Raw genomic sequence first — 17347 nt, forward strand, 5'->3', positions numbered from 1 at the left:
AAATTGCATTGTTATAGGTCGTTATCGCATTGAAACATCTCAAAGTGCTTCACTAGTAATTAGTATCCCACCCAATAACTATTTTTGAAGGCAAACACACGAACAAAAGTCCGACGAAGAAGACTGTTATTCCTTATGTCCCGGACAACAATCCTCCTGATAAAAGTCATTATTCTCTTCATTGCTGTTTGTGGGACATTTTGCATGGAGAACACGGCAGCCACTTGCCAACAGAATGCAGAATCAGTACGTGTCAGAGAAAATCTTGTGATCGCTTTGAGACGTTTCATCAATTTGATAAGGCACAATGTGGATTCCAAGGATTTTTTGGTGTGTGATGAATGACAAATTATCCTAGAGGAAAATCGGTAGGACACTGGAGTAAATTCTCTTTTTTAATTGTGATGGGATCTTTAATGCCTACCCTGAACAGACTGACAAAACCCCAGTTGAACGTTTCATCCAACAGACAGCACCTCCAAAAATGCAACACATCTTCATGAATGTACAAATTAGCTGAGACTAGCGCTGCTGGCTCTTTGGTGCAGAAAATGTCTACTGTGTGCTTGAGTCCCAACATGGGCCTTGAATCCATAAGCTTCTGATCTAGATAATAATTAATAACCCTTGCATTTGATATAGCGCCTTATCATGTTGTCAAGGCATCTCAAAGCACTTCACAGGATATACTGTAAAGTGAATTTGACTATGTATTTTGCGGGATGAACGTGGCAGCCAGTTTGCGCACAGCAACGTCACACAAACAGCCACAAAGTGAATGACCAATTTTATTTGCGAGATTTGTTGGCCAGGACACCGGGAGAAACTTTGTTCTCTTTTCCAATAGTGCCATGGGATCTTTACTGTCCACCTGAACAGACTTCAGTTTAACGTGTCAACTGAAGGACAGTACCTGTGACAATGCAATCCCCCCCACCAGCACTGCATTGGAGTGTCAGCGTGGACTATGTGATTCCAAGTCCCAATATAAGGTGTGAACCCACAACTGACACACTGAATGCATAACTGAGCAAATCTGACCGTTACAATTTTGTGCAGTCTTCATTAGACACAAGGAAGAAGGGTGAATGGAAGAGAAATCTTCCAAATTAAGTATAGTAAAGATAATACAAACTAATATTCACCATTCTTATCAGAGAGCAACTTACTCAAGCATCCTCTAAAAAACAAGCATCTTCTAAGTGTACTGTTCTAAGAACTGCTACGAAGTGTGCTACAAACTGTGGTAAAAATTGTGAATTGTGCACAGGAATATTGAACTAACAATACAGGAGAAAAGTATATGAAATACTAGCATTATCAGATGGAAAGTAAAAAGTCTAGGAAAACTAAAAAGGAACATGGAAATAGATTGATAGTCAACATAAAATGTAAAAGGTTTTTTAATAAACATGTAAAAAGAAGAGTCAAAGAAAGGATAGGATTACTTAGATCCAAAATGGTTACTCTTATAGTTGGGAAAGGATGGTTACAATCTTAATTAGTATTTTACTTTATTTTGGATAGAGGAAGGTGAAAACGGAACGAGAGGAAAACAAGAGGATGATGTGAAAGCATCTACTCGAGCTAAAAATTAAAAGGGAGACAATATTGAAAATGTTAATGACATTGAATACATCAATATAACAGTGAGCATTAAAGAATACTGAAGGTCATCTGGGAAGAGATAGAAGATGCACTCACTACAATTTTCCCAAATGATTTGGATACAGGAACCAAGCTAAAAGACAGGAGGGTGGTAAATGTTCCCACCCTTGCTTTTAAAAAGCAAATATAGGCCAGTTGTCCAACTGATTAGTTTTACAATTGGTTGTACTACTGCCAGACAAGACCTTGTTAGTGCGTTTACCTACCAATACAGACACTTCACTCAGCTTTAGACAAATTTTAGAGACAATGATGTGGAATTTAGAAACACTTACAAAGGCAGGGATTAATCCAGGAAAGTCAGCGTAGATTTGTAAAAGGCTTGAATAACTGAATTGATTTTTTGAGGAAAATCCACTGTGTATTGATGGCAGGAATGCAGTTGATGCATGTATGAATTTATCAGAAGCCATTATGTTATTATAATTTATATCATATTATTGTACGTTATATTACTATACTTTATTATATTTTAGTTTATACTTTATATTGGATTATCAGGATTTATATAATGAGAGGTGATCCCCAAAAATATGCCCATAGTTTTTTTGCTACCTTGTTGCAGAATATATTAGTACAGATGTCTCTCTCTTGAACTGTGCATGATTTCCTCTGTGGCTACTTTGTTGCAGGTATACCTCATATTTTGGGGCTAATTTAAGCATTTTTAAAGATAGCTCATCAACTATAAGATATCCACCCAAAAAATACCCATAACACTCGTTCGCAAGACCTTTCCAATGAGGTATAAATCATGTCTCTACGTCAATCGGTTATTGAGATCTTGGCTGATACACACACCCACAGACATTGTCGTTTTATTAGTATAGATTTGAGACATCTTAAAGTGCTTCATATGATTTTACTGTGAAGTGTAGTGACTGTGTATTTGTATGCAGAGCACAGGGTTATGGAGAATATGGAGTTTTTGTCACAAGTTGATAACATGATAATCTTTAAAATGAAACTGGATAAACATCTCAAGAGGAACATTCGAAAAGGCAACAGTTTGGGAGAATGTGCTGTCAAAGGCACTTGTGAGGTTCCTTTTCCCCTGTGAAATTAAAAGTAAACCCAAACTACTGTGTTATTGCTTATGTGCACAACACATTTCAAAGTTAATTAATCTTGTGGTTATTAGGCCTGAAGAGTGTTGCCTTGGGACATGAGTCATCAAACGGGACTGCAGACATGCCCAGAGTTTCAAAAATGGCTTTTCTAATACCTAAAGCTGAATTCACGCTAAGGCAACCAATTGCCAGTGAGCATATTGATTATACGATAAACTACTAAGGTGGAATTTCTTACCCTCAATCCTGAATCAGGTGCAAGTAAGGCCAAATTATGGAGCAGGCACAAGGGTGACATTTTAACCTGCAAAAGTTAAATTTTCAAACTTGCTGTGATATACTGCTTCTGTCCCTCTGTCCCAGAAAGGATGGCTGAATCTTCAGTCATCATGACCCCACTATTTAGGAACAGTCTCTCAAATTCCCTTTGTCATCTCTCTGCCTTCCTCTTAAAAATATGTCTGCTTGACCATGGCCTTGCTCAATCCCTCAAATGCCCCCTTTTTTCCTCACACTCTGTAACCCCCATTATCATGGTGAAGCACTTCATGACATGCAACCTACACGGAAAATATATAAGTGAAGTAGTTGTACTAAACATAAATATTTACTTAAATATATTTTCCATTCACAAACAAAATTTGAAAAGAGATCTGTTTAGGCAGGGCGAAACCTTGGGCAAGTTTCCTTACTCCACACGCCTAATAATAATCCCTCCAAAACAAAACAATAATAAATTGGTCATTTTCAATCCACGACTGTTTGTGGGACACTGCTGTGCGCAATTGGCTGCCGCGTTTCGCCCACAAACATAGGCAATTCACTTTACAGCATATTCTGTGATGTGCTTTGAGACGTCTAGAAGACGTGAAAAGCGCTAAATCAAATGCATGGATTATTATGTTTTCATCACTAGAATGCACACGTAGTTAGCTACATGTACCAGAAAAAGGTGATTTGGGTTTACAAAGTAACTGTCAACTGTATTCTTTATCATACTCCAAAATGACACTTCAACAATTTATGTTCATCAATGCTGGGTAGAAATAACACTCTGATGGGCTTTCAAAAACGTTTGTGTTCCATTTGTGTTTAACATCTAGATATGTCAAATATGTTCACCAAGAGTTTATGCAGTAATAAATGCAAATTTTCCTGTACATATATCTCTTCATGAACTTGAGTATCATTTTATATAGAATAGATAAGCTAAACTAATGGTTAACCTTTCTATTTAGATCTCCAATCAAATAAACTCCCTGCCTCAATAATAATAATAATAATCCTTGCATTTGATATAGCGCTTTTCACGTCGGGAAGACGTTCCAAAGCGCTTCACAGAACACACTGTAAAGTGAATTGACTGTATATATGTGGGCGAACGCGGCAGCCAATTGCGCACAGCAATGTCCCACAAACAGTCGTAGATTGAAAATGACCAATTTATTATTGTTTTTTTTTTGGAGGGATTATTATTAGGCTCTGTGTGGAGTAAGGAAACTTGCCCAAGGTTTCGCCCTGCCTGGAATTGAACTCAGGTCTCTCGCTTGCAAAGCGAGTGCTCTAACCACTGAGCTACAGGACTCCAAGAATCCTTCAGCCTCATTGCCTCTTTTTCTATCTTAAGACCTACCTCTTCGACAATGAGAATTCCCCCTTTCCCCTTGTCTGGCATTGAACCCCACCACTGTCCAGCGCTCCAAGACTATCCTGTGTGAAGGGCACTATATAAATGCAAGTTGATGTTCCTGGATGATGCTAATTTTATAAATTAATTTTAGGTTTGTGCCATATTTGTTCACTCAATCCAAAAGTCAAGGAGTCCTGTGGCTCAGTGGTTAGAGCACTCGCTTTGCAAGTGAGAGACCTGAGTTCAATTCCAGGCAGGGCGAAACCTTGGGCAAGTTTCCTTACTCCACACACCTAATAATAATCCCTCCAAAACCCAAAACAATAATAAATTGGTCATTTTCAATCTACGACTGTTTGTGGGACATTGCTGTGCGCAATTGGCTGCCGCGTTTGCCCACAAATATACAGTCAATTCACTTTACAGTGTACTCTGTGAAGCGCTTTAGGACGTCCTCCCGACGTGAAAAGCGCTATATCAAATGCAAGGATTATTATTATTATTATTATTAACTGTTTGTGGGACACTGCTGTGTGTAATTGGCTGCCGCATTTCGCCCACAAATATACAGTCAATTCATTTTACAGTATATTCTGTGAAGCGCTTTGAGACGTCTAGAAGACATGACCAGGTGCTATATCAAAATGCAAGGATGATCAGACATATTCTTTGAAACTGATGAACAAGAGGGTGCAGAGATAGATGTTTGGACCAGAGAAAATGAACTATTTTTAATATATAATTTTTTTATGTTTTCAATTTTATACCCATTGAGAGGACGTCCCAAAGCGCTTCACAGAACACACTGTAAAGTGAATTGACTGTATATTTGTGGGCGAACGCGGCAGCCAATTGCGCACAGCAATGTCCCACAAACAGTCGTAGATTGAAAATGACCAATTTATTATTGTTTTGGGTTTTGGAGGGATTATTATTAGGCTCTGTGTGGAGTAAGGAAACTTGCCCAAGGTTTCGCCCTCTGCCTGGAATTGAACTCAGGTCTCTCGCTTGCAAAGCGAGTGCTCTAACCACTGAGCTACAGGACTCCACGACATTGACATACAGCTGTTCTCTTTGTGCCCTGCTTCGTCATGCTGGGCAGAGTTGCATGGATGTGGCCCCAAAGGATATTGGAGAAATTGATAAGATACAAATAATATTCAAATAATTGGTTTTAAAAATAAAGAATTTTGATGCCTCAGACGAGTAACAGTAGCATGACAACATGCTGCTGAGTACACAACCTTGACAAGTTGCTGTCTTTACTTACGTCACTACAACTTGTTCTTTTTGCTGAATCAGTGGTCTCATTATTTCAAATTCCAATGCAATTAATACAGGGATGGCCATGGTTGCTATGAATACCAAGAAATGCTATGAAGATACATTTTTCCAGAAAATGCTGGAGGATATTAATGATTACAGTGAGACATTCAAAACAGGGTTAAATATAATTTGCTGATTCTTATGTTAATTTAAAAACAGGTCCAAACTGTGCTTTGGATAAACTTCCTAATAGATCATTGTGGCTTGCACAGCTTTCTCAACAGGTGCCTCTAATTTGGAAGGCCTGAAATTGGATGAGAAAAGGCTTCATGCCATTCTCGTATCAGATGTACATTACATGGTTGAACAAACTAGATAATATAGAATATCTCATTAGCAAAATTCCATGAAAATGCAATCAATTCATAACTGGGATAACTTTAATTTTTTTTTCTCCTAACGGTCAGCATGTTGTGATATTAAGCTCCACAATAAGCAACTGGGTAACAGCCTGAAATAACCAAATAATTATTTTTTCCCCCTTTGATACTGTAATTTTTGAATGCTTGTTTCATTTACCTGAATTCATCTCTAACAGACGCTTTTTCTTTTGCTGCCTTTCTTGTTTTTCTTTTTCAGCTTTCTCTTTAGCCAGCTTCACACGTCTCATCTTTTCCTCAGTCTCTTTCCTCTTCGTGTTTTCTTTGACTGCTTGCTATAACACAAAAGAAAAAAAAATTAAAAGATGAATTGCTTTGATGTGTCATAAATGAAATTGAAATCAAAAATGAGAATAACATTCTTTATGTGGTTTTATTTATGAACCGATAAACATCTTAAACCATCCTTAGAATTAACTTCAGTTCAGTTCTCTATTCAGTTACTCTGAGAACTGAAGGGAGAACATTTTTGAATACGATTACTATTTGAATGCAGATTTTCATTTTATGCTGGAACACAAATGCCAATGTAAATCACGCTTCTCTGACACCCTGAAATATTTTCTTACATCTATTTTTCCCAAGCAAAACAATAGCTGAAGGCAAAGTAAAGTAACAACAAAATTTAATCTGATAAAACTCTTTGGTGGAAAACACTGAAGTGCAGCATTAGCATTACACACACATACCCACATTAATTAGTCCATATAATCTTAAACATTACTCCATTAATAATGCAACTCATCAAAGAAATTACAGCAATGCTGGCGACTCCAAAAAGGAGTCTTGTTTATTCCTCTTTCCCTCAGAGGGTTTCATATAACATACTGAACATACCATGAACATAGTTCTGAAATTACTGATGTCACTAAAAAGCTCCTCTGCTGTTACTTTTCTCGGATCAATGACAAAATAGTTCAGCAGATCACAATAAAGCTTCTGCATATTTCCATGCATGTTGGCAAGTTTATGGTACTGTTCCCGAGCATGTTTGGTAAAGCTGTGATGTATTATTAAGGAAACACCAAGGAGTTGTGATCTTACAAAGATAGCTCTTTAAAACAATATTAGGATTAAACAGAACTATAAGGTTATGATTTTGCAAAGACCCCAAATTAGGTTCCAAATAAATTTCATATCTTCCATTTACCCCAACCTTCTCATTTCTTTGCATGAATTGAAAGAATTTATAAATTATTTTTGTGCACTGAAAAAGGCCACCGCCTGGGTGATCTGGTCAATCAACATCACTCACTCTTTGCCCAGGAAACGGTAAATGATGTTGGTAACGACTTGACATCGAAGTCGACCATCTTTAAGCGCAAGGAATATGTCAGCCAGTGCATGCATAGTAAAACACAGTCATTATACTCTACAAGTGAGTCCTGTGAAGAGCTTTGAGAATTCACAAGATCTTGGTTTGGATGAAGGAGGCCCTTTAGCTGTCTGATCTCATCCCTCCAGAATACCCACACCATTAACCTCCCATCATAGTCTACTTTTTAAACAAGTACAGTCTGCTAAACCACTCTTACTGGCCATCAGGAGCCCATGTCCTCTTGTTCTATGGTACATCATATTGTTATTGTTTTGTTATGTGTTTATTTTGTCAATCCCATTTAAAATTGAATACACCTCTATAAAGAACCCTGAGTCATCTCAAGACTGAAGAGCGCAAGCTTGTCTAATCGTTGCTCATGGCTCAGAACCTCTGACATGTATCGAATATAAGGATTATTAGTGGAAATTAAATATCCCACGGTACTATTAGAAAAATGTAAGTTCTCCTGGTGTCCTTGACAGATAAACAACAACAACAACTCTTCATGCAGGCAACACCTCGGAGTGCCTAAAATTGGTTATTTAAGACACGGTTGTTTGTGCGACGTTGCTGTGCACAAATGACTGCCATGGTCACTACAAAATCCAGTCACTGCAATAAATCCTATGAAGCATTTTGAGATGTTCGACAACATAACGCATCTCATCAAATGTAAGGATTCTTATTTATTTATATAGTTTTCCATGAATACCTGAGGATGAAGCAGCTGAAAGCCTTTACCCTGGAGTATTCTTTTACTTTTTTTNAAAAAATGTCCTTGAGCTGAAATCAACCAAGTTTATTTTGATAGATAGTTACGACTGCTTTGAAGTGATTGGAGCAATCAGCTGTTCAGTGCAATCCTGAGCTATTTGGTTAATTGCTTAATAAATAAAAGATCAGATAGTCCACTGCTTGGTTCTTTTATACAATTACTGTAGCTGACATATCATCTACCCAGGGGCTTAAAGGAGTGGGTGGTCCTATATTCAATTTATGTAAAATGAATCTTAAAACCTAATATTCAATTCACAATTTTTCATAGCTAATGATTTGCACATTCCGATAAAACCTGAATGTCTCAATGCATGAAGCAGTTCATCATGAATTTAATTAAATACAAATATGTATGTATACATATATCAGACTACTCAAAACACTATGCAACATACTAATGTTTTATTTCAGCCACAGGAATAGAAAGAATTTCTTCTTTTTTCTTTATCAACACAACGCAAATTTATGCACCAAAATATGTAGATTCTTTGTGCTCTTTTCTGTGTTTTATATATAACCGGAGTTATAGAGCTTTGAGAATGTGAGAACTGAAACTAAAATCTATCGGTTCCTGATAGATCAGTATGCCAATTGTATATCAAACCATTGAAATTTTCCTCACAAAAGGCTATTTGGTCCATCACGTGTGCTATTGTTACCTGTATTATCACTCTCTATGGGTAATGCAAACAGTTATTTGTATTACTGCCACTTTCCACTCTTTAACATATCCCTCAGGATAAAAAATTGTGGAACTTCTAGAGCTTCTCTTGCCTTATTTAAGGAACATCTAATATCTACCAGCGGGTGTCGCACTCCTCTCTACATTAAATGGCTTGGTCCACTCTATTTACTTGCACTGCCAGACTTTTGATCCTGAGATGAGTTTCTTATTTTGCATATTTTAGTTACCATCTTGGGCTGCTTTTATAATAATAATAAACCATTGGCGGACGGCCCTTCAGCCACTCTGCCCCCACCCTCTGGAACTCCATCCTGCATCCCTCCACCTAGCCCCCTCCCTTGCTTCCTTTGAGACCCGTCTCAAGACCCTCCTCTTTGACTGTGCCTTCAATCAGCCTCCTTCAGCCCCTGCCCTCCACCCTCCCCGACCCCCAGTTCGGGTCCGAAACACTAATTGTCCAGCGCCTTGGGATGTCCTCCCGATGGGAAAGGCACTATACAAATGTAATTTTCTTGTTGTTGTTGTCATCATCCTTCCATTTGATATAGCACTTTAACATGTCTTCGAGACGTCTCAGTGTTTACAGAATATACTGTAAAGTGAATCAACTGTATATTTTGTAAGCTGAACTCAGCAAGCAATTATGCACAGCAGTGTTCCACAAACAGTTGTGGATTGTGTGACCAAATTATTATTTTTTTATTAATTTTTTCGAAGCAATTACCCTGGAAAAGCAATTCGCCAATCGACTAACAACTGGGTTCCTACTTACTGCTAGGTATACAGTGTGGAGAAAGGAAACATGCCTAACATTTAGCCCTGCCCGGGAATCAAATCCAGTTCCGCTTGCTTCCGAGGCGAGTGCTGTAACCAATAGGCTTTTTTTGTTTAATTGTGCTTTCCCAGAGGTGATCTGCTGAGGCAAAGTTGGGTATTCTAGAAGCATGAGATCAGTTGGGCTGTAGTTAGCCTCTTCATTTGAATTAATCTTGTTATCTAAAGTTGCCCCCCCACCCCAATTAAACTTATAGAGGTGATGTGGGATAGGTCAAGCCTATTGACAGAAATGGTTGTTCCTCAGGTGTGAACCCGGGAAGTAAACATTGATAAACTGCTCAAATCTGCAAGCAGCAAAATTATCTGCTCCTCAATCTACATCCACAAACATGCATTTAGCTTTAACCCACAGATATCTTTTTTATTCCCAACATCACTAGTTTCAATGCAAAGTTGACAATTGTGTCCTGAAATGATATAAAGTGCACTGTTCTGGTTCTCGAGTTGATAAATTGGACAAATGTATTATAGATCAAGGAGTTATCAATAAAAGAAGAGCAAGGTTAAAACTGCCATAGAGGAAGCTTATTCATGTCAGTCATTCTACATTAGAAGGATGCCTGGCCTTTACACTTGCAGCATTTTAAATAAATAATGAGTTTACTCTTAACTCCTAATTTTTTATGAATGGACTTCTTTTGTTGCATTCTCTTTTACTCTGTCAATTTTAATTGAAGCAGATAAAGTTTTACGGTTTGTAATAAATGAAGTCAATTATATTTTAATTAACATTTGATGTTGAGATGCCTTTGTAAAATTAACTCATTTCGAATTCAATATTTCCAAATAAATTAAGTATGACTACATTATTACTGTAATTATTAAGAAATAACACTCCAATGCAACTACAAGAAATTGACAAGGGTAGTGATCATGCTCCACCCAGATTGTAATATACAAAGTCACAGTAGAAGACAGCTTTGATAACAGAAAGTAATTGATCTCAAGATGATGGATTATTTCCACCCAAAAAAGTAGAATTATCTATACCAATTAGTTTCATTTTTTGCGGCCAAATGCTGCCACACTGCCGGCAGGGTAAAACCTTGGGCATGTTTCCTTACTCCACAAGGCCAGATAATAATCCCTCAAGAAAAAAAACAATCCATGACTGTTTGTGGGACACTGCTGTGCGCAATTGGCTGCCGCGTTTTGCCCACAAATGTATGTTTGTGTCACTTCACTTTACAGTCTATTCTATGAAGCGCTTTGAGCAATCTAGAAGACGTGAAAAGTGCTGTATCAAATGCAAGGATGATTATTATTATTATATGAAGATGTATCATGGTGACCTGCTGATCTAAACAGTCAAAATAACAACTTGCATTTATATAGCATCCCAGAGCATTTGACAGAGGCGGAGCAAGACACCAAGCCTGGGGAAGTGGGAGGTGACCGTAGGCACAGTCGAAGAGGAAGGTCTTCAGAGGCGATCTGAAGATGGGGAAGACAGTGACTGGAAGTGCAGCCCAATGGTGGAACGTAGGCATGAGAGACAAGCAGGAGGCTGAAACCAGTTGAGTGGAGCAGCTTGTAGTAATTTGGGGAGTAAGCAGGTTGGAGAGGTAGGGAGGACCCAGAGAATGAAGGGATTTGAAGATGAGTGTGTGGATCTTTAAATTGATTTGTTTGATGATAGGGAGCCAGTGAATCCTCGCTAGAACTGGTGTGATGGCGTTACGGAGTTTAGTGCGAGAGAGTATGTGGATTGCGGAGCTTTGGATTCCTGCAATAAAATCAAAACAATTCAGTAGATTTACTTTATGCAAAGATCTGAAGTTTTTTTGTCAATTTATTCGACACTAACTCGAGTGTTTGTGCGTCACGTGTGCGTGAGGGTTACTTACCTTCTCCAAGGCACTATTATCTGGTGAGTTGAATTACCTACTCTGTCTTTCAAATAAATATTTTACATTATATTCGATGCAGTCCTATAAACTATTATTCTGTTAAATTTTACATATACCCAGACATTAAAAAATCATCTTCAGATTTTTCAACTCAATATTTGCTCATAGAGTTTCAAGACATAAACAGTAACCAGTTTGGAGATAATTCCTGTATCTGAGAAGAGAAATTTGAGCCTTTAATTTGTAGATTTTGACCTTATGGCCCATTTCCCTTACTCAGGGAGATCACAGATAAATCCAGACATCATTAAGCTGTGTAGGATGATCTAACCATTACAATGAGCCACCCACAGTCCATTTCATCTTCTGCAGTGTTTTCACGTCAGCTGTGAAATAACCCTTAGCAAAATACAAAGCCAGAAAATGGAATTAGCATTTAGCTGTATTTTGTCTATAAATCCTACTTAGGCTAATTAGGAGAATTCCTTTTTTTAATATGAATGAAATGCATCTTTAAAATGCAGTCTTATTACTGGTTACTGTACTGCATTCATTCAGATAAAAAGGCTTTTTCCTCTAGCTTTTGAAGCAGCAGCTTCACTGATGCACTTAAAAACGATAAATATATGTAAGGCTTATCTAAATGACACTCCATGAGCTGTGTAGCTGTCAGAAAGGATATGGACATCTTTGTCACAAACTTGTCATGCATGTCCTCTGCTGGAGGAAAGGTCTCCAAATCTTTCTCAAGCTGTTGAAGCTGTTTCTCCATCTGCTTAAGATTCTTCTCCAGGTTTTCTGCAGATACTATAAAGGAAGACAGAACCAATATTAAAGCTTTTAACCTACAAGATGTATGGGGTGCAAGGAGACAGGAAATCAACCATTTTCATTTGAACAGAAATTAATTCTTATTAATTAAGGCTTATTAAAACATAACCATATTTGTATCTGAATTTTCATCTATACGTTTATACAAAAAAAAATGAACAGGGGAATCTGTGAACAAGGGATAAGGCTTACTATACTTACTACAACACATGAAAAATATGTGAAAATATAAGGAAGAAAACTAATTTCTCAATGTTAAGCTTTACATTCCATTTTAGGGAAAATTACATTTATGTGAATATTGTATTTAAAATCAGGTAATATCCTATAGCAATTATAAAATATACCACATATAAAGCAACAAAAACTTGCATTTATAATATATCCTTCCAATAGGATTATGTCTTGAAACACTTTCCAAAGCCTTGCATCTTATATAGCGCCTACAACGTTGGAACATCAAACAGGCCTTCCCTGGAAATGTGTGCAAAGTGCAGTGACTGTGATTTTGCAGACAAATGTAACAGCCAATTTGTAGACAGCAAAGTCCCACACATAATAATAATAATAATCCTTGCATTTGATATAGCGCTTCCAATTTATCTGGAGGATTGTTGGTCAGAACACCAGGAAAAATATCCTTCCATTTTCAAATAGTGCCAGGTAGGCAGAATCTTAGTTTAAATGTTTCATCCAAAGGAGGGCATTGCAGCTATCCTCGGGATTGTACAGATGTGTCAATTGTGAGCTCAAGGTCCTGACATGGGGCTTCAACCCACAATCTTCTGTCGCAAAGGGGCTACCAACTGAGCCAAGCTGACATTCCTGGCAATTGTTTTGTAGCCCCTTAAAACGTGCTGTACATAATATGTATTTGTGTACACAAATTATTTTTAGAACACAACATATTAGCGTAACAGTACTGTAAAAACAATAATTATATCAACACTCTTCAAACACAATTTACAGTTACCTACAGGCTACATTAACTATCACTGTGATCTTACAAATAACTGCAAAAAAAAATCAGTAAAAAAAAACGCAGTGTAATAACAGCATCACTGTCTATGATGCTGCTGAGCTCTAACTCTCTGTTGCAATAGGTTCCTGGAATGTTGGACCTTTGAGACATGCAAAAATGATCATAAAACTGGGCATGCTGTAGGTTGGTCATACATTCACAAATCACATTTCTCAATACGTATGAAGAAATGTTTATATATAATACTAGCTATACCTGTTGAGAAATCCCAGGTGCAGCTTCGCTTGCAACCAAAGGATCCAATACGGAAAAATAGATTGACACACAGACACACTGACAGACATTTCATCTTTATCTATACTCATCTGGAACGCCTCCTGTGAAAGGACTTTGTTCTTCAGTTTCACTTAATGGGCCTTCTCTCTTTTGTCCAGGATTTTTACTAATCCTTGAAAGGTTTGATTTTCGCTAAGGAATCTTTATAATGATGAATATAAATGTATAATTTATAATTACTGGGATGTCCTCCTGACGTGAAAGTTGCTTTAAAAATAAAATTTTGTTGCTGTTACTGCAGCTTAGCTTCGTCTGTGTTCTTTATTTTGTTCATGTCGCTTAGCTATGTGCGTACTCAGTGACGCAGGATGCCACAGCACTACGGTCAGCTGACGCGGCCCACTGTAGTGTGTGCATACATACATTCGTGCTCTGAAACGCATGACGCAACAGCGCCAATTTGACTCAGCAGCCACCAGGTATAACTGCAGTGAAAAACGCAAAACTGAAATAACTCATAAATGATTGGAGATACCCAAAAACAAATATGCCCATGCCACTTCCAGATTCACGATCTTTCCGATGAGGTAAAAATCTTGTCTCTACGTCAATCGGTTATTGAGATCCTTCTTGAAGCGCAGACAGACCTTGTTGTTTTATTAGTATAGATAATACTGTATATATCACAGTATATTACATAAATATAACACAAGCCCGCACAAACACAAATTGTGATCCTAACATGTTGCCACAACATCTAACAGGAAAACAGGAACATGATGAGGCTGAAGCCATTCAGCCCTTCAAGCCTGTTTCACCAGTTTGTTAGATCTTGGCATATCTCTTAATCCAAATATTCCACCCTTTTGCCATATCTGTTTTTCTTTCTTACAAATTATACAGTCATTCATTTTAAAGTGTATTCTGTGAAGCGCTTTGAGATGTCTTGAAGATGCGATAAGGCGCTATATCAAATGCAAGGATTAATATTATTATTAAACGTTCATTCCATACCTAAAGTTTCTGGAAAGAGCATTCCACATCTCCACAGACCTACGTAAAGAAATGTTTCATGACTATGCATTGTAAGAAATCCCTCCACCAAAGGGAAGAGTCTACTTTCCCTTGTACTACTATCTATCCTTTCAATTTTTTTCCATCATTTTAAATAGCTAATACTTACAGAAGGCAGCATAAGACAACAATAATAGTTAAGTCTCGTGGTTATGCTGCAAAGGTGAAGCATCTGAAGATGTGAAGGATGATTTGATCAGTCACTGCAACGCCACCCTACTGTTCCAGTATTCTAGGGTGAGTTACCTCAGTGGAGTTATGCCATAATAATAATAATAATCATAATAATGCTTGCATTTGATATAGAGCCTTATCACGCTTTCAAGACTTCTCAAAGTGCTTCACAGAATATTCTGTAAAGTGAATTGACTATATTTTGTGTGAGAAATGCCGAAGCCAATTGCGCAGAGCAGTGTCCCACAAACAGTCGTGGATTGAATGACCAATTTAAAAAAAAATGTTTTAAAGGATTATTACCCCCGAAAAAGCAATCTGCCAATCGACTAACAATCGGGTTCCTATTTACTACTAGGTGAACAGAGACATGTGGAGTAGGGAAACTTATCTGAGGGTTCGCCCAGCCTGGCAATCAAACGCAAGTCCTCTCGCATGTGAGGCAAGTGCTCGAACCACTGAGTTACAGGACTCCAGAAGAGCAGGAGTTAGACCTGAAGAGGAGAGCATCTGAAGCATCTGATCATCATAATAATAATTATAATAATAATATAATAATCATAATAATAATCCCTCCAAAACAATAATAAATTGGTCATTTTCAATCTACGACTGTTTGTGGGACATTGCTGTGTGCAATTGGCTGCCGTGTTTTGCCCACAAATATACGGTCAATTCACTTTACAGCATATTCTGTGAAGTGCTTTGAGACGTCGAGAAGATGTGAAAAGCGCTATATCAAATGCAAGGATTATTATTATTATTATCAGAGATGGTAGTGTGTGTTTAAATATCAAGTCGGAATTGTTTTAACATGTCTGTTTGTATAAGAGCAGCATTGAACTGCTTCCACTTCCTCCCAATTTAATCCTTATAAATACAGTAGTTTCAAACACTGTGAAATATACTTGAGATTCTATATTATTTAGAAACAGGAATAGGCCATTCTGACCCTCGATCCCTTTATTATTTTAAAAACCTCAATCAGATCACCCCTCAATCTTCCAAACTTAAGGGAATAGAGAGCAAGTTTTTGCAATCTGTCCTCATAATTTAACCCTTTAAGTCCTGGTATTATTCTGCACTGCACTCCCTCCAGTGCCAACATATCGATCCTGAGGTGTGGTGCCCAAAACTGAATGCGGGAATCCAGAAGGCATCTGGCTCTGTATAGTTGAAGCATCATTTCCTCTCCTTTATATTCCAGCCCCCTTGATTTAAAGACCAACATCCCACTAGCCTTTTAATAACTTTTTGTACCTGCCAGCTTGTTTTTAGTGATTTGTCTACATGGACACCCAAATGCCTTTGCTCTTCCACGGGTCTTAGTTTCTCATAATTTAGAAAATATTCTGTTTTGCTATTATTGGATGCATAGTGGATGACTTCACACTTCTCCACATTGAATTCCATCTGCCACAATTTTGCCCACTCTGTCAAAGTCACATAGTAACTTCTTACTCCCATTTAAACAATTCACTGTGCCTCCTAACTTTGTGTCATCTGCAAATTTGGATATAAAACTCTCTATTCCTTCATCCAAGTCAGTTATATGTATGGTGAAAAGCTGAGGCCGCAGTACAGACTCCTGGGGAACACCACTTGTCACGTTCTGCCAATTAGAGAACATTCTTTTTATCCCTACTCTCCAAGTGGAGTCCTGTAGCTCAGTGGTTAGAGCACTCACTTTGCAAGTGAGAGACCTGAGTTCAATTCCAGGCAGAGGGCGAAACCTTGGGCAAGTTTCCTTACTCCACACAGAGCCTAATAATAATCCCTCAAAAACAAAAACAATAATAAATTGGTCATTTTAAATCTTCGACTGTTTGTGGGACATTGTGCAGACAATTGGCTGCCGCGTTCGCCCACAAATATACAGTCAATTCACTTTACAGTGTGTTCTGTGAAGCGCTTTGGGACGTCCTCCCGATGTGAAAAGCGCTATATCAAATGCAAGGATTATTATTATTATTATTATTTTTAATTTCCTGCCTTCCAACCAATTACCAAGCCACGTTGCAAGGTTACCTCTGATTCCATGCGCTTTTATTTTGTGCGGAACCTTACTTCCATAGACACTGTCTTATCCACCATGTTAGTGACCTCCTCAAAAAATTCAATTAGATTCGTCGGACATGACCTACCCTTCACAAATCCATGCTGACTCTCTTTGATTAGCTCATACTTGTCCAAGTGCTCAGTCACTCTGTCCCTAATGAGACATTCCAGTAACTTTCACACAACTGAAGTTAATAAGAATAAATAACAAAAATCCTTGTATTTGATATGGCGCTTTTCACGTCTTTGAGACGTCTCAAAGGGCTTCACAGAATATACTATAAAGTGAATTAACTATATTTGTGGGCGTAACGCAGCAGCCAATTGCACACAGCAATGTCCCACAAATAGTCGTGGATTGAAGTGGCCAATTTATTATTTTTTTTCTTGAGGGATTATTATTATCAG

General features: G+C 37.8%; 1 protein-coding gene across 1 annotated transcript in view; it reads right to left on the reverse strand.

Annotated features, from left to right (window-relative positions):
* LOC103178647 (protein diaphanous homolog 3-like) overlaps positions 1-17347 on the reverse strand; it is a 108901-nt gene that overhangs the window by 37689 nt on the left and 53865 nt on the right. The window contains exons 7-9 of the mRNA XM_007893498.1: positions 12227-12351; positions 6912-7076; positions 6214-6349 (exon numbers count right to left, since the gene is read on the reverse strand). Coding sequence (XP_007891689.1) covers positions 6214-6349; positions 6912-7076; positions 12227-12351 — 426 coding nt within the window. The remainder of the gene's footprint in view (positions 1-6213; positions 6350-6911; positions 7077-12226; positions 12352-17347) is intronic.

The sequence above is a fragment of the Callorhinchus milii genome, unplaced genomic scaffold, assembly GCF_018977255.1.
Source record: "Callorhinchus milii isolate IMCB2004 unplaced genomic scaffold, IMCB_Cmil_1.0 Scaffold4, whole genome shotgun sequence".
Taxonomy (NCBI): domain Eukaryota; kingdom Metazoa; phylum Chordata; class Chondrichthyes; order Chimaeriformes; family Callorhinchidae; genus Callorhinchus; species Callorhinchus milii.